The sequence below is a fragment of the Diabrotica undecimpunctata genome, chromosome 6 (genome assembly GCF_040954645.1).
Source record: "Diabrotica undecimpunctata isolate CICGRU chromosome 6, icDiaUnde3, whole genome shotgun sequence".
Taxonomy (NCBI): Eukaryota; Metazoa; Arthropoda; class Insecta; order Coleoptera; family Chrysomelidae; genus Diabrotica; species Diabrotica undecimpunctata.
In genome coordinates, this window is record NC_092808.1 from 144,658,948 (window position 1) to 144,677,336 (window position 18,389).

The window sequence follows — 18,389 nt, forward strand, 5'->3', positions numbered from 1 at the left end:
TGAAATATAAAATTTTGAACAAAATGACAAACAATTTGAACAAAATTTTGTAACATATTAAATTCAAATTGAGTGAATTCAATAAGATTTTCAGGTTACTGTGCCAAAAGCATTGACTACGGAAGGGACTGCAACAAAGGAAGAAGGCCAATTTTGTGGTATTCTTCGGCATCACAAAAGATGATAATTCGCCAAATTTTAGCACAAAATATTGAAACATAACCTCAAAATTCCATAAAACGTCAAAAATTGTTTTTTGGCCATACCTCACTTATTTTTTCCCAAAAAATAAGTTTTTTTTTTTTAATTAAAGTTGTTTTGGACTCTACAAAAATATTTGTTGGCGGGAAATTAAAATTGATTTTAGCGTTTGAAAATTTTAAACGCCTATAAAAAAATATCAAAAAATATATATCGCACAATGTGGGGCACGAATTATATAATTACGATATATAATTATTTTTTGGGCGCCCAACGTGGGGCAAGACTGTGTAACGATAAGACTACCAAAGAGAATTGAAATACTATTATAAAAATAATACCTCAATCAACCATGGGAGCTTATCGTCTATGCTTTGCCTAGCTCAGTCTCTCAAGTGTGAATTCGTCTTGTCTTAAACTACACTCGCGATCATAAAATCCGGATCACCTTGAAAATTTCAAGTTTCTTGAATATTTTTGCCTCTGGTGCAGTAATAACCTTTTTTAGGCTAACGTATTTTTTATTTGTCATCAATGTTTGTTTTGAAAGAAAAAAAACGGTTTTTTATTGTTTTTATTGAAAAAGCAGAAAACAAACCAAATTGTTGATAAAACAGACATACGAAAAAAATAGAAAATACAGAACGTGGTAAAATGTCAGTGAAATTTTAATGACTAATATCGTGTATTGCCTCCACTTGCTCTAATAACCCCTCTGACGGGGCATACTCTCAATTTTTCTCCGGATTACATGTTGTGGTATGTTATTCCACTCTCTCACTAACAGATCCTTAAGCTCCTGTGCGTTGTTAGGATGAGATGTTAGGGGTTGACTACGTTTTTTCAAATCGTCCAAAAGATGTTCGATGGGATTCAGGTCCGGAGACCTAGCTGGCCAGGGTAACCTCGTAATTCCAACCTCGTCCAAGTATTGCATACTGATCCTAGCAACGTGCGTTCGCGCGTTGTTCTGCATAAAAACGACTTTGTCTCCAAGCCTTGCCATGGTATGCATAACATGTTCTTTCAGAATCTACGTAATGTCCCTTCGTATAGTTAAGGACCCATTTTCGATGAAGGGTAATTCTGTGCGGAAGTCGGAAGATACACCTCCCCAAGCCATGACCGAGCCTCCACCAAATGGCATACTTGGAGCAATGCAAGCTTGTGAAAATCATTCACCGGTTCTCCTCCAAACTCTTACACGTCCATCGGATCCAGTTAGGCTGAAACGGGATTCATCTGAGAATAACTCTTTGCCCCCATCGTTAGTTCCCCAATGCGCGTATTGTCGAGCAAAAGCTAGTCGTGCAACTCGATGCGCCAGGCGAAGTGGAAGTCCTGTAGCCATTACTCGAGAAGATAGTCCAAAAGAACTAAGTCTTTTCCTGACTGTTGCAACGCTAACATTGCGATTTCGTACTTCCTGTGGACGATTTCGATGCATAATCGCAGTTGAGGTCCGGTTTCGTAAAGCCTGAAACACAAGAAAACAGTCATCTCGTACCGTGGTCGTTCTTTTTCGTCCAGAGCCAGGTCGTCTGGATAGCAAACCCTTCTCCTGAAAGCGTTGAAGCACTCGTTGAACCGTAGAAAGACTTACGCCAACAGTTCTTGCGACTTGCCGTTGAGTGTGACCGTCTTTCACAAGCGCAACAATCAAGTGTATTTTTGACAAAAAATAAACACTAATAATGGCACTAATAAACACTAATGGTGGCAATAATAAACGTTTGTTCGTTGCGTTTGAACAGAAAGTCGAAGCACACATGAGACATTTAAAACAAGCAGCAGTTACAGGTACCGTTCATTTTGGGAAGTGTGCACTTTTCCGCGAAATCGGCACTATTGGAATTCTTTATTGCAAAGGAAACCGCTAAACCGACAAAAATTCTCAGAAACATGCATTAGTTTATATTTGTGTTATTATTATTTACGATAAAGCTCGTTAAAAATGAAATATCGGTGATTTTCAAGGTGACCCGGATTTATGATCTCGAGTGTATGAATTAAACCATGAACCCTTAGTTGATAGCAAATAAAACAATTATTTAACTAATCATATTTATTAAAAATAAAAAAACAATATTTAAGTAGCAAAAAACAACCCTGCCAATGCTTTACATTAAATAAATTTAAATGATACTTGTGGCATCGATGGGCTGCTTGCTTCTTAATATGTGTGGCCTCCCAATTAGGTGATTAGGTCCTCCTGGCAGCTGCAGTTATTCCATAAAACATTCAGAAATATCCCATAAATCAAATAAATCTTCTATACAGCCAATAAACCCAAGAGAATTCTGCAGACCATAAATTGAAGCTTATAATAATTCCTACCTTCTTTTATAAATTTCAGAAACAGGCAAAAAATTATATTCCCACTACGTTAGAAAAGGTGATTGACAGAAAGTAGGAAGTGACTGCAATGAAGTTAGCACAGATGACATAGGACGTATGCCTATGATGGAATTAGCTCTTCTGTCAACATAGAACAGAATATTTAGTCTATCAGACAGGGAGAGAGAAGGCGAATATTTATTCTACCGGAAAGAAAGAGAAAGAGGGCGCCAACTACTTTTTTAAAGAAAAAATAGTAAAACCGAAACTGAAGGCAAAGGAATTAATAAATTAATAAAAAAATTAAAATAAAATAATTAGTTAAATATAAATTAATAAAGATGTGATGTTTATAACGTTACAATGCTCAGTAGTCATAAAGAAGTGTCCATCATAGTAATTATTTCAGCTTATAGATATTTTTGGAAAAAAAATTTGAAAAAAAAGTTTCCTGGTTGACGTTTTGATTTTGTTGTCCATTAAATATGAAATTCGTATGATTTCAGGTTATATAATAATTGAATTTCATTGTAGAAAGACGAGGTGTACCTGAATTTGGTTTTGGAATACATCCCTGAGACGGTATATAAAGTCGCACGACACTACAGCAAATCGAAGCAAACTATACCCATTAGCTTCATCAAGGTAAAGATATACTTTTATTTTATTATTTATTTACCAAAATATGCCTTATATTACTTATTAGAAATAGGGGAGACCGAGGTGTGTTGACTTATTTTTTCAATAATTAATTTTTACTGAATTATTTTTTTCATATTGTTAAATTCAGTATGTCAGCTGTTTCTATACTCCTTTAGGTATTGTACATACATTTTTAATTAATTCGAGTTCTCCGTAGAAAAAAAGTTTCAAGTAAATTTTGACTGCCTTGCCAAATAAGTCAAGTAACCCCGGGTGCGGGTTTAGTTGACTAACAGCCTGGGGTTAATTGAGTCAATATTGTCTTAGTGATATCATAAGGGTAATAATAGTGACACAATCCAAAACAAATGAAGATTTAATTTTTCACATTTATTTTGACCAGTGGCATTAAATAAATCCAACAATTAAAAACGAAACTCACAAATCATCATCTGAATCACAATTGATGCATATGAAAAAAGTGATATTACTTTTGTTCGTGCTTTTGATGTGAGCTTATCTGTTGCAATGGGTGCATTGCACCCAGTCATCACGATAGTGTTCTTCACATACTAAGCACTCAATTTTACCCTCAGATTCCGAGGATTTAGGGTCATGATGAGCTGCAGACGTAGATGGAATCGGGCTCTCCTCCCGAAAAGAAATTTTCGACCGTCTCTAATCGTGTTTTTGATGTCTTTGTTTTGGTTGCATGTTGTTCTTTAATGTATATCTTTCTTTTCTTTCGCGTTCTGCCTTTGTTCCATGAGAGCGTCTTCTATCGAAGTGTGGGTTAAAATAGCAGTTTGTCTCTTGTTCCATGATTTTCTCGAATTTTGTCGAAGATTTGGTTTTGGAAACGGCCATTTCTGCAGGGGAAAGCAATATCGATCTTGCAGGTTTTATTTTTCTCTGCGACTGTTTTTGCAGTCAAATTGTCGTTGACATCTGGGAAATATTCTAGAATTTTCGGTGGATTCTTCATGATTTTAGCTGTCTAGACTGTTAAAATGTTTCTGTTGTTTTCGGTAGCGGTTTCTTCTTCATTTGCTGGTGTAGGCCTGTCTGTAACATATGATGACAAGAAGTCACTCTTTCTGAAGATACTCTCATTCAGATGACACATCCCTGTTTTACTGAACCGATCCATTATATTGGTTAGCGTAGCAGCTGGCGGAAGACTCAGATTTACAATGCCAGGAACGTCATATATGAAAAATGCCTTACCTGAATTGTTCACCATCCAGTTATCCATAAGTAAATTATTAAAGTATATCTCTAGGGATCCGTGAACACTCTATCTAGTGGCTGCAATTTATGCGAGCAGTGCGGAGGAAAAGAAAAAACTGTTACTCCGTTTTCCTTAAAAATATCTAAGGCCTTGAGAGAACGGTGAGATTCAAAGTTGTCGCGCAGCAAAAGTATAGGGCGCTCCTTAAACAATCCTGTGTGAAACAGAAAATGCTTGACAAATTTCACAAAATGTTGTTTTTTCATCCATCCTGATGGCTTTGCATCGCCTAGGCTTCCGACAGGTGCATCTCTAATAAAGTGGTCCCTGTAGTTTACTCTCGGAAACAAACTCTCGGACAGTTAAATATCTTTCAAATTATAACAAAACGCAATAAGAGACGTTAACAAGTAAACAATTCAAAGATCCTATCATAACCAATACATTTAAGTTTATTTCAAAACAGAGCTAATTTGTACCAAAACATTTTTTGTGCGTGTTGGATCGTAAGTAATAATTATATATCAATCAATAGAAACTGCTACACACTTTTGTTTTCTATTAAATCGCTCCTGTACGTCAGTCATATCATTATTTATTTATTCTATAAAAGTATATATCGGTCTTTATTGACAGTTCTACGTTTCAAATGTTGGAAAATCATTGTTGTGATGAAGTCCATTTGTCAGGTGTCTCCATTGAATGTTTTCCCAACAAGATTTTTTAAATTCAAATTAAAATATGGAATTACATTGACATTAAAACTAAGCTTGGATTTTTTTTACTGTTTCTCTCCATTTCCTTATTTTTCTTGTTTTGTTTTTATTCTAGTTTAAGTGTATGCCTTAATATGTGACAGTAGTGGGAGCCATTGCGTAGGGGTGGATTTGATAACACCAGCAATCATTCTCATTCAATTGGACATCTACTTTGTGTATATGTGGGCTGTTAAGCCAGGCTGAAGAGCAGTATTCCACGGTTGAGAAGACAAGGCCCAGGACAGATGATCGCAAGGTGGAAGCCGATACTCCCCATATTGTGCCGCACAGCTTCTGGATGATGTTGTTTCTGAATTTAAGTTTTTCCGCTGTTTTTGACAGATGTTCCTTGAAAGATGGGGTTCTGTCAAGAGTCACCCCAAGGTACTTTCGTGTTTCATTGTAGGCGAGTGTGGTGTTTCCGAATTGGATGTTAAGAGTTCTTCCTGCAGGCTTGTTATTTAGGTGGAAACTGGAAACCTCTGTTTCGGTAGCGTTTGGTTGGAGCCTCCATGTACGGAAATACTTTCCCACTGTGTGTAAGAGCTAGGACAGATCCCTGAGGCAGTCCATTCTTCAGTTTTCTTGGGGTGCTGATGTCGGTTCCCATGACTACTTAAATCGTTCGGTCGGCTAGCGTGCCCTTGATTATTCGAGCGGTGGATTTACATGAGATTGCCTTCTCTCCAAACTCTATCGTAGGCTGCTGTTAGGTCTATGAATTCGGCTACAGTTTTAAGTTTTCTCTGGAACTCTGCCTCAATAAATGTGGTAAGTGAAAGAACCTGATCTGCGGAGCTTCTTTTCGGTCGGAATCCTGCCTGATCAACCGGTATTGATTCAAGTAGCTTTGGACTAATTCTGTTGTAGAGAAGTGGTTCTAGTAGCTTGAACGTCGCCAATAGTAGGGCTATTGGTCTGTAGTTCTTAGGGTTGTTATCATTTGGTTTCTCTGGATTTAATATGGCAGTGACCTTCGAGCGTTTGAGTTCATGTCTGTAAAAAGTGGGCCATCCATTCTCTCGCATATTTGCTGCTGTTAATTAAGAATTCGGGATGAACATTGTCAATTGTATTGACTTCTTCGCAAGTGAAAGGGCGGGAGTATTCGGTTTCTGTAGATTGGAATTTTAAAGTTTTGAGCTCTCGTTTTACCTTGATTGTGTGTTTCTTGTCTTTCGGGGCCCTATGTGAGGCAATAGTGTTTGGGTTAATTGTTGTTTTGTTCCTTATTATGGGAGTTCCGCTTCCTAATTTCTTAGTACTGTCCATGCTTGCCTACTTGATGTTTGAAAATTAAGACTTTCTACAGTTTTCGTCCATTTTTGTTGTCTCGCTGCATCTAAGCTATGGAGCAGTTCATCGGTTAATTCTTGATCGCCGCTTTCAAGGAAATTTTAGTACAGTTCTTCGCTGTTATGGGACCAACCAGGAATGTATTCTTTTCGATATCCTCTTGGTATATGCTTTTTGGCTGTGCTTATTACTGCTCCAACGAATCTTTTGTAATTTCTGATGGTAGGGGGTATCCAGCCTAGAGTCTTGTCCAGTTCCGCAGAAAACCTACCCCACATAGCTTTCTTTAGATTCCACCGCGGGCAAGGGATGGATGTGATTATAAGAATTTAGGTTCCTGTCTCTATGATCACTAGGCGGTGCGCTGTGTGGGAAGTCGTCCATTACTTTTCGAGAGACTGCTAGAGGTTGCCCGTTTTTATTAGCAGGGACAAAACACAGATTAAGATTGTCTCCTTCTTCCGTGCTGCTGACATGAATGTAGGTTGGTCTTTATCATAAAACTTAAGTGATAAATATTCGTCCTACGCCCATTTTACTAGTACATTTCCATTGCTGTTTATATTTCCACTGTTCATAGTGACTGTTGTAGTCACCCACGTATATTGACGGGTGCGGATGTGTGTGGACGACTTGAGCTGGCCAGGATACAGCTATTGATTTGTAGGTGTTAGTAACGGTGATGTTTCCGATTTTTACAACATTATTAATTTCATCATTAGTACACGTGGAAACAAGGACGGCGTTATCTATGTTTTGTTTAACGTACGTTGCTGTGCCGTATGATCGATGGTACGTGGACCCAGTAGTTCGAAGCCAGGTATTTTTCCCCTTTTTCGCAGTTTTTCTTCCGTTCCGCAGTGTGTTTCCTGTAGAGCGACCAGATCGATGTCGTTATCTTTTAGAAATTTTGATAAGTACTGGTTGAATAGCTTATGCTTTCTACATTTAAGTAACAAATTCGGATCATAGGTCCGAGTTTTCTAGTCGTGTAAGAGCCATTTGTATTATTGTTAATTTGCCTTCTGATAACATTTAACGACATTGCTTGCAATATGTCTCTGGTCAGGAGAGCCTGAGATTATCTGACCGCCAGTATTTAGCGTTACCCACAGTGCACGTGTAGTATTCTACTACGGACGCGAACTAGCTCTACACCCCAACACATTAAATTTTATACCATCTAATGGGTTTTTTCCCAGGTAAACCTAGGTTACCCACATTTCTTTTTTAACCTTAGTCAAAATTTTTTCCTTTACGTTTGCTTTAATTTAAGTGGAAATACCTATTCCAGGTAACAAAACACTGATGATGGGCTTTTTAGTCCGAAAACGTTCTGTAATGTAACCCGAAACGGATTTTAAATTATATATCTTTTATAAAGGATTTTAAATAAACTTTTCTAATAATGATAATTGGGGCGTTAAGTTTTTATTTGCTATGAAATAAGCATCCATGTAAAAAAGTTTCTTTTTTTGAAAATAATTTCGCGACCCCCGGGGAATCACTATTTTAATGGGAATAAGCCACCATTGAAGGTTAAAATAAGTTTATTGACGTTTCAGTAATTTTAACTTCGATAATCGTTCTCAAAATACAAACATTAATAAATTAAACCTCGGGGGGTTTTGAAAACTACGGCCTTAAAAAGTTTTTTAAATTATTCCAATTAGGTAAAATGAGAATAAGTGTCAAATATCACAAACCCAAGACTGTAAAACCGAGACAAATAAATCTATACAATATCTATACCAGATAGTTTTCCATTCTCTACTTTAGAATCTCTTAAAGATCTCTTAAAACATTATTTACTCGAGAAAAGATTTATACCTTTAGGCCAAACACTTTAAAGCACATAAAATATCAATTTCTGTAACCATAACATGATTTAATGAGTCTACATTAACATGTTGGTAATTTATTCCTTTTTAATGAATAGAATATTAATTTTGGCTCGAAACTTCTGACATGTAATGATGTGCCTTCCGATTGTCGAGTAAATCCATAATTTTATGTAACAATTTTTATAATACATAAAAATTTTAGATTCTAATTTTATTACACTGCATTACGACATTCTTTGCAATATTAAACTTGGAGCTAGTAAATATCGGTAGTAATCCGTAACTTTTAAAAGAAATTAATTGTAATTTGACTGATTGCCATATTATCTCCGTACCATACGAACAAAAGATGGCTTAGTCATAGTGTTAGTGTTCAGACGATGTTTTTCCAAAATTTCATTTTCCCAAACTAATCTTACAAGGGAAGATATAGGGAGGCCAGGAAGAAAATAACATTCGTATCTATGAAACATAAGGGATTGGCAAAAGAGCAGAAACGACACTCTAAGCACAGTAGCATACATAGTGAACTAGATTACTAAGAAATAAACTTTGAACTCTGATACACTATTCAGGGTGAGTCATAACTATTGGGACATAGACTAAGGACATGTTATTTGGACCAAAATGGGTATATAAATAAGGCATATTTGGGCCAAATATGCCTTAATAAAATGTTGCTGAGAAAAAAGATACAGGGGGTTAAAGTTAATTTTTGTTTTTCGTTTTTTGCGAATAGTTTCCCTGTATATTTATAAATTGCTATCAAAATTGGCACAGAGGCATAATCTTAGACAAGAAATAGTATTTTATTTACAATTTTACGTTTTGTCATAGAGGGCGCAACGTGGATCATTCCTAATGATCAAATTGAGTCTAAACTTTTTCTGAAATTTTTATTAGAAAATATGACGTAAACATCATTTTTACGTAAAATTGATACTTTTGTTTAAACATGATAATTTCAACCGTTTTCGATAAAAACGCAGTCGAACTGCTTAGAGTCTTAAACAAGGATTTCAAATATTATTTCATTTATGAAAAGTATGCTTTGGACTGTCAGATAATTGTTGTTGGTAAATGTCATTTGTTCAGAGTAAATTATTTTTGATGTGACAGTGTAGTGTAATGTTGCATTTTTTAAAAGTAATCATTACTTTTTTTGATTGAAATGCCTCGTCACAATAATTTTACTAATGAAGAAATGCGAGATATGATTTGCGTATACGCACAAGAAAATTTTTGCGGTCGCTCGGCAGCCAGAAGGTATGGAATGTTATACGCAAACAGAAGGCAACCAAATCACAAAACTTTTGCAAGATTATATCGTAGTTTAGGTGAAATTGGGTCATTTCACACTAAAAATTGGGGTGGTCGACCGAAACAAATCACACCTAATCAAGAAGATGAACTTTTGGTTCGAGTAGATGAAAATCCTGAAATAAGTTCACGACATCTATCAGCAGCAACAGTAAGTCAGTCGTCTATTGTTAGAATTCTAAAAAAAAAGAGAACCTCCATCCTTTTCACTTCACTCCTGTTCAAAATTTACTTCCAACAGATCTTCCACGACGGTTACAGTTTTGCCAACGTATTCTGAATAGACATCGCAATGACAGACACTTTATTAAGAATATTATGTTCACCGACGAAGCAACTTTTACCAGACGAGGGGTTTTTAATTGGCGAAATAGTCATTATTGGGAAGAAGAAAACCCGCATGCTATTAAAGCTAGACATTTTCAGCGTGAGTTTAAATTGAATATTTGGTGTGGCATTATAGGCGACCAACTACTAGGGCCTTATGTTCTTCCTCCGAATTTAAATGGAGATTCTTATTTATTCTTTTCGGAAAATACTCTTAGTGATATTTTAGATGATCTGTTACTGGATGTAAGAAGAAAAATGTGGTTTATGCAGGATAGAGCGTCACCTCATTTTTCATTAGCTGTTAGAAATCATCTTAATGACGTATTTCCTCAACGATGGATTGGCAGAGGCAGTGATTTTCTATGGCCACCAAGAAGTCCTGAGTACAACACGCTAGATTTTTATTTTTGGGGACATATGAAGTCCTTAGTTTATGCCAATGAAATTAATACACGAGAAGAACTTTGGAGATACATACAAAATGCAGCTAATATTATAAGGGGACAGAATAATATTTTTTTTAACGTCCGAAAATCCGTTATAAAAAGAATTAGAAAAGGCATAGAAATCGGAGGAGACCATGTAGAACATTTAGTTTGAGTTTTTGTAAGTTCTTTTAAGCTAAAGTGTGTTTAGTTTTGATTTATCGTCAAAACGGAAACCTTACGTTAGTTGCAACTTTGTTTATTAGTTTGGTATTTGATAGTGGAATTGTAAATAAAATACTATTTCTTGTCTAAGATTATGCCTCTGTGCCAATTTTGATAGCAATTTATAAATATTCAGGGAAACTATTAGCAAAAAACGAAAAACAAAAATTAACTTTAACACCCTGTATCTTTTTTCTCAGCAACATTTTATTAAGGCATATTTGGCCCAATAGCCATATTTTTTTCCAAATAACCTGTCCTTAGTCTATGTCCCAATAGTTATGACTCACCCTGTATACTCGAAGCTACCGTTGCTCAGTCTTGGTAGATTACAGGCGGGGTCGTGCATAGATGCAATAAACACAAGAAGGATGAACATAAAACAACAAAAAATAACAGTGAAGAAAATAACTCTTCAAAAAAGGGCGTCGTCGTTTTAAAATATTTTAATCTCAAAAAATCGAAATGAGATATTCATAAAACAACTAAAAAACTGCAAATATAAAAAAATAAAAAGTGATAAAATTCACTATATCAAAATATATATTTAAAATATCAAATACCATAAAAAACATGAAGACGGTCTTAACTAATCTAAGTCTTCTTTGGAATGGATTAATTATGTCAGTATAAAATAAAAAGCATGCAATTAAATGAGAAATTTTAGTTAAATACGAAAAAAGAACAAAAAATGTACTGTTTAGTTAATCCATTTCGATTTAAACATGTTTAAAATAGAGACCGTACAAAAATATTAATCAAAATTAAATAATATCCACTGTTTGTAATAATAGATTTTAAATATCACGTAAGTTGAAAGTAACTTCACTTTTCTTGGCTTAGAATATTAGAAGAATGTACTCACAATAATTTAAATAATCTGTGAATCAGATTATCTGGATGATAGCCTTCGGCACCAGCCGAATCTTGAATAAATTGTGGTCTCCAAACTAGAATTAGGACCAACTAGGATAAACTACGATAAAAGTGGCGTCCGTCCGAAGATAAACTTGGACAATGATGGTTTTCAAACTAGGATAAACTTAGATGCGGCGAATAAACTATTCTCCAAATTAGGACCCCAACTAGATGAGAAAATACGAACTAAAAAAATGGCTACCAAAAAGTAATCTTACCCTAAAAGGGGTATGGAACACACGTAGATTCGTCGTTCACATCTTGATACAAAATGGAAAATAAGAAAGAATTGAAAAGGTATGCCTTTTTATAGAAAAATATTTAAATAGATGATACCGTTACTTAGCGTTTTCTGGATGGTCGAAGTAAACAGAATTTTGATCTAACGGGAGATTTTTCGGTACTGTGACGGCAAAACATTAAAACCTTTAAATGGATCATTGCGGCTTGTTTGAAGGGATTGATTGCAAACAAAAGCCATAACGGAAAACAGATACTTGAGTTTAGATAAGAATTATACTGCTCTACTGGGTTTTTTTTACAAAATTTAGTAAAATGAACGAAAATTAGATGAAATGTGACGTTGGCTTTTTTTACACGCATTACAATGGCTCTATATAATTAATTGTTACTAAAACTAAGGAAAATGACAGTGCGGAAAAATATAAATGTTTTACTAAGTTTCTTAAAATATAAAAATGTTTCAATAAAACTTTTTGTTTCAGTTATACATGTACCAGTTGTTTCGGTCACTAGCATACATTCACTCTTTAGGGATATGCCATAGGGACATAAAACCGCAAAACTTGTTGTTAGATCCAGAAACTGGAGTTTTAAAATTATGTGATTTTGGAAGTGCAAAACATCTCGTCAAAGGCGAACCGAACGTTTCATACATTTGCAGTCGATATTACAGAGCACCAGAGTTAATATTCGGAGCGATCGATTACACGACAAAAATCGACGTATGGAGCGCTGGGTGCGTTTTGGCCGAACTCCTTCTTGGTCAGCCGATATTCCCGGGAGATTCGGGCGTAGACCAATTGGTAGAAATTATTAAGGTGTTGGGCACACCTACCAAAGAGCAGATTAAAGAGATGAATCCCAACTACACGGAATTCAAGTTTCCTCAAATCAAGTCACATCCTTGGCAACAGGTAATTACATGGTTATTTGTTTTCTTTTATTACTTAAAGTGTTGAATATATATGTTCGGAAAGGTTTCCGCTATTAGAATAATTAAACCTAAAGCTGAGATTATTATTTTTATAAAAAATATCAAACTCACTATACCGAGCTTTCGACTTCCGTTATGAAGTCTTCATCAGGGCTTTCGAGGTATCAATCTCCTGAGCCTCCAGATCCCTTCACTACACTATTTACTTTGTTGATTACACTGTTCACTATAATAATGCAGTGAAAAGTTTAGTGAAGTGATCTAAACCCTGAAACTAGGTGAATAAAAATCAAACATTTGTTTTAATTATTCCGATATTTATTCTGTGCAGTATAAAGACTCATCGTCTCATGTATACTTTAGTAACTAACATTTACTAAGATCATTAAAAATTGCGAAGATACCTATATGGAACAAATCGTTTATTAAAACGAGTGTCATAAAGTGTAGTGGCGTTAGTAGCTGAGAGGCTATGGCACTTGTTTACCAAAGTGGATGGCGCGAGGCACAGGCGCTAGAAATCTTTCAATTTCTAATTTAACTAATCCGCCACCGTGCTTCGGAGGGCATGTAAAGCCATCGGTCCCGGCTACGTAAGTAGTCGTTAATAATAAAACCTGATTGAGAAGGTGTACACGAATTGAAGATGTACATTAAGCCAATTTACTGCAGTACTAGCAGTTATACCAACAAATGGCTTCCAAAAATAATAATAATAACAATAAAGTCTATCAGCTGTGTTTTTATTAATTTGGTTACTAAAATAATTAATGTGGCATTTGCCCCTTCAAAATACTGGGTTCGTATACGACTTTTAAGAAGCCAGCGACCAAAGGGACCTATCATTAACGACTTACATCTGTTTTTTGCAGTTTATGTTGACGAGAATGTCGATGCCGTTTGACAGCACAAATCAACAAAAAATACGTGTAAGTCCAAGTGTGGACGGCCTTCACTTTTACTAATCTCCTATTGCATTGTGCTTTCTTTCCATAATCGAAAATGTTATGTGTTGCCATTAGGTCACGAACATCCCATCATAACCGGTTCATCTTCGTCGATTCCTTCTCATTTTGTCATCTTCAGCAGAAGTAGAAGACTTTTAAACTAATAAACTAAAGAATTTTCAAAAAGCATGAATTAATTTAAATGTCTATGTAATAACAGAACTATCTAGTCTTCGATCCACTTGTATATTTGATGTCACTGTATATGTTTTTTTATTTATTCGTTATTTTAAAAAGTACTTCAGTTTTATAAAAATATTTAGTTTTTTACTTGACAGGTAATACATAACACGGGGTAGTGGCTGAATAGCGTTTTTAGGTTAAGTTCAGAATGAAGTCACCAGATAACGCTATAATATAATACAAAAATTCTAGGCACTAAATTCTGAGAAAAGATAATTAAGTTTTAGGGACAACAGTCTTGCCAGGTTGTGATTAGAGATAATTTATCAACTTCTATATTAATAATTCACATACAGTCCAATAAACATAGAACAACGGACTTTTTAAAGTATCTAATAAAACAAGAATCAGTAGAAAGGAACAGTGGAAGAGTCTTGGCGTTCACTTCATAACCAGCAGTGACAACAGAATTTGGTTTAAGGTTTAATAAAATCTTTAAAAATTTCTTCATGAGTCATTGGTTTTCTTGGATTCGATGAGTAACAAACCGTTCTCCAAAAAATCAGAATCAATGCCTGTGTGTTAGAATGAGTCTACGTCCTTTGCCCGCTGGTGTTTTCAAACTCGCTGACAATCCTTCAATAAAGGCTTGTCGACGGTTTCTAACTTAAAATCTTACCAGACCTTTAGATGGTCTTGATTAGTGCCTTAATTAGTAATTTAGTGCCTACAATTTTGAAACTATACTATAGACAGGTTTGCCAGTATAATACTTTTAAATATCGAAACAATAATCTTTTCGAAATTAATATTTTGCAATTATGACACTTAATTAAGGTGTTATAATTAGGGTATTAAGATACAGTTTCCGTTATCTGCAATACTTAATTCGCTCAATGTCTATTATATAATGCATCAACCATTTATGGAAGACAACAAGGTGTTAATCTTAATGCTACAGTATAGAGAATATTAGATATCCGAATGATACTGATCTGGTCAACACATTGGAATACTTGCAAAAACTGTTAAAATACCTGCTACTTTTAGCTTGTGTAGCTTGACGCCTTACAGTACATTCAACCAACTTACACCTCTAAACGATTAATGGAATTCGCAGAAAACCTTTCGTTGTCGTAAAAGGCACGGTAAACTGCACTGGTGTTCTTCATAATCTTTTTAATTACTTACTTTGTTTAGAATATTTTTACCTGTATTATCAGTTAGAGTTAATTTGGATAAAATGAGGAGCAAAAATTCAAATGAAATTTTAAATATTATTGTTTATTTGGCTAATAATGAATGTATAAATATAATGGTTAACATGCTGTACAATTATTTTGTAAATAACATAATAGTGTACTTCCTGATTATTTAAATTTATAAATCATCATCATCGTCACTAAATTCACTATCGCTATCATTAAGTAAATCTATAGTCTCTGGATTATACTCCTCTATTAATTTTTCACATTTATTTACAGTTTTGGCCCATATTTCTGGAGTTGCAGTTTTAATGCCACATTTCCCTAACTGCATCGTCACTGTATGCACTGCATCCAACGTGATTATCATAATACGTTTTACATATACCTCAGATGTGTTCGATGGGATTAAACTGGAAGTGATACGGCGGTAACCGTAGTACTTGATGTCCATAACTTGATACAATTTGGTCAACTATATAAACTGTTGGTCTTTCATTACGTTTCGAAATTTCCAGTAAATCTGATTTGAAGGCGTATTCCGGAAAATTGATATTATTTTTAACTAACCAATTTTTTATGCTCGGTACGTTCCACGACTGTTTTGGTTGTTTCTCCAAAATCTCCGAATGGTAAGGTGCATTATATAAAACTATAACTGATGGTTCACTCAGACTAGGTAACAGTTTCTCCTCAAGCCATTTAACAAACATATCTGCATTCATGTTTTCATGGTAATCAGCATATTTTGATTTTGAAAAAAAATCAAATCTGCGTGTCGTTTGCCTTCGCTATCTGTGTGTTTTATTGATTTTATGCTGTCGTTTTGCCAAATTATTTTAATTCCACCCTTTGCAAATATCCATGTCTCATCTAAGTATACGAATGTTGCATTTTCAGATTTAAGTCCAGTATAGTCTCTCAAAAATTTAATTCTTTTGTGTACCACACTACTCTTTTCTCATGAAAGTAACCTATTATTTTCTTTTTTGAATTTAAATTCTAAATCTCAAACACTTTCCAAACGCTACTCCTCTTAATTTCAGAAACTTGTCTTTCTCTTATGCTATTGATCCGATTACAACGTATGAGGCTTCAAACGAGAGGTGAGACGATAATGAATACATCAAGATAAAAAAACAGACACAAAGACATTGCCGAAACGTCATTACAACATATCTCCGTTTCTATTGGTCAGATTTCTACATGTAACACATTAATTGAAAGGGGAGGGGTAACGAATATGTTAAGATAAAAACAGCTAAAAAGACAATGCTAATACGACACTATATTGCATCTTATGTGATAGTTGTTCGATTTTAACGATAAAAGTGTTAAATTAACGAGGATGGGGTAATGAATATAAAAAATAGAACTCATCTAAATAAAGCCTCTCTCTCTATCTGGAAATAAAACGAATAGGAACGTATACCATTCTTTAAATGTGACCAAACCAACATCATCCAATATATAATTTTCTCTGACCGATCGTTACAATATACGAATAATCATAATTGGACAAGGTTCTGACCTCTACACACTAAACTCCTATGATTGATCACTACTAACGTATCTTACTTGATATAGATATCATCTGATTGATCACTGCTCAACATGAATCTTATCTGAACGATCACTACTATACATAGTCTTCAATGAACGTGCATTACTATACACAGCTATATGCGTAATATTTTTATGAAAATTACAGAATAGAGATTGTATTGTGAGTTGCATACTGTATTACGTTTTTAGGTTGGTTTTGTATTTCGAGTCTCAGGTAAAAAAAGTTTATATATTCTGTATTAGAAAAGTCGTATAACAATTAGCATAGCACGAAGAACTGTTTGATATATGATAATGATATGATCTATGGACAGAGAAAGGGTATTTAACATAGTTTAATAAGCGGTATTATTGAAATAAAATAAATACATATACTGTATTTTATCTACAACCATAAATTAATTTAGAATATACAGCGTACAGTTATTTAAAAATGTATTATAGTTAGAAAAAGAGTATTCTATTACATAGACATTTAAAATATCAAATTATTTAAAGCAGCTTTGCGCTTGATTGGCAAATTTTTATGCGCTTTAGTTTATCAGTTCAAAAATCTTCAAGGCCCAATCGACCACGACGTTCTCGAACGTTTTTGAACAAGAAAACTCTTTATTGATGAGCTTACTTATCTTACAAAATATAATGATAAATATACAACTCGTAAATATCAAAGAACATGGTAGGAAATACATATACTTATCTTCCAGAAATAAATTTCTGTAATTCTTTTTATGGAGGGTGGTATATTATGTCTGTCTCTAAAGATCTGCTGTTCGCTCACACTACGATATGTTTCGCCTTTATTGCGATTCATCAGGTAGTGTCTTGACGACAGATTCGGAGAGAGAGACATGTTTCTTAACCATACATGGTTAGTGAAGCCGCATTTACTTGGGATGACATAAACTAGACATCACCAGTAAAGTTGGCAACTATAGCAAATACCATTGATAAACGTATACCATAGTAATGAGGCATGTTCTTGCTTTACAGCAATCGAAATTCTAAATATTTGTATTAAAAACTGTTTACACGTTAATGATCAGTCACTACCAATTAAATTTATTCACACTGATTCTCTTCTTAGACTTTGTAATTTATTGTTTTACTTCGTTTTGTAGAAACCCACAAAAAGCTGTAGACATTGTTTAATTATTTTTAACCATATTACATTTTTAGGTATTTAGAGCACGAACTCCACCAGAAGCCATTGATCTGGTATCAAAGCTACTAGAATACACACCCTCATCACGAATTACTCCTCTTCAGGCTTGTGCGCATAATTTCTTCAACGAATTGAGAGAACCAAATACTCGCCTGCCTAATGGAAATGACCTACCCCCTTTGTTTAATTTTACTGAACACGGTAAGTTGTACGTAAGACATTACCGATAACAAAAACCATGTTATCTACTATAACAAGTTCGTAACTATTATCTATCTCTTTCTCTCCGAGAAAAATTACGCTTCCGGGTTAAACTACGTCGATTTTGGCGGCGAGAATTGAACTGGTAGGTAGGGCGGACGATGTTTCCTTTAGGAGAGGTCTCTATATCGAAGGCCATCATGTTCGGTCGTTTTTCAATCTCTATGGGGTTTTCAAAATAAATATTGTGACCTGTAATGTAGATGATGTTGACCTAGAGCTGAAGTTGAATCGGAGTTGCGAACAGAATTGGAATGTCATAAATCCTATTTTGGATTTTACGCTTGGTTTGACCCATGTAAGATCGGGGGCAGTGTACACAAGGAATTTCATAAACTCCGTGCTGTTTTTTGAAATG

At 34.8% G+C, this 18,389-nt stretch overlaps 1 protein-coding gene across 3 annotated transcripts in view; it reads left to right on the forward strand.

The window, feature by feature from the left end:
• The window catches only part of LOC140444032 (protein kinase shaggy-like), a 59,203-nt gene that overhangs the window by 22,701 nt on the left and 18,113 nt on the right, over positions 1 to 18,389 (forward strand). For all 3 annotated transcript variants that reach the window (XM_072535618.1, XM_072535620.1, XM_072535619.1), the window contains 3 exons: positions 3,073 to 3,183; positions 12,253 to 12,684; positions 17,785 to 17,971. In XM_072535618.1, coding sequence (XP_072391719.1) covers positions 3,073 to 3,183; positions 12,253 to 12,684; positions 17,785 to 17,971 — 730 coding nt within the window. The remainder of the gene's footprint in view (positions 1 to 3,072; positions 3,184 to 12,252; positions 12,685 to 17,784; positions 17,972 to 18,389) is intronic.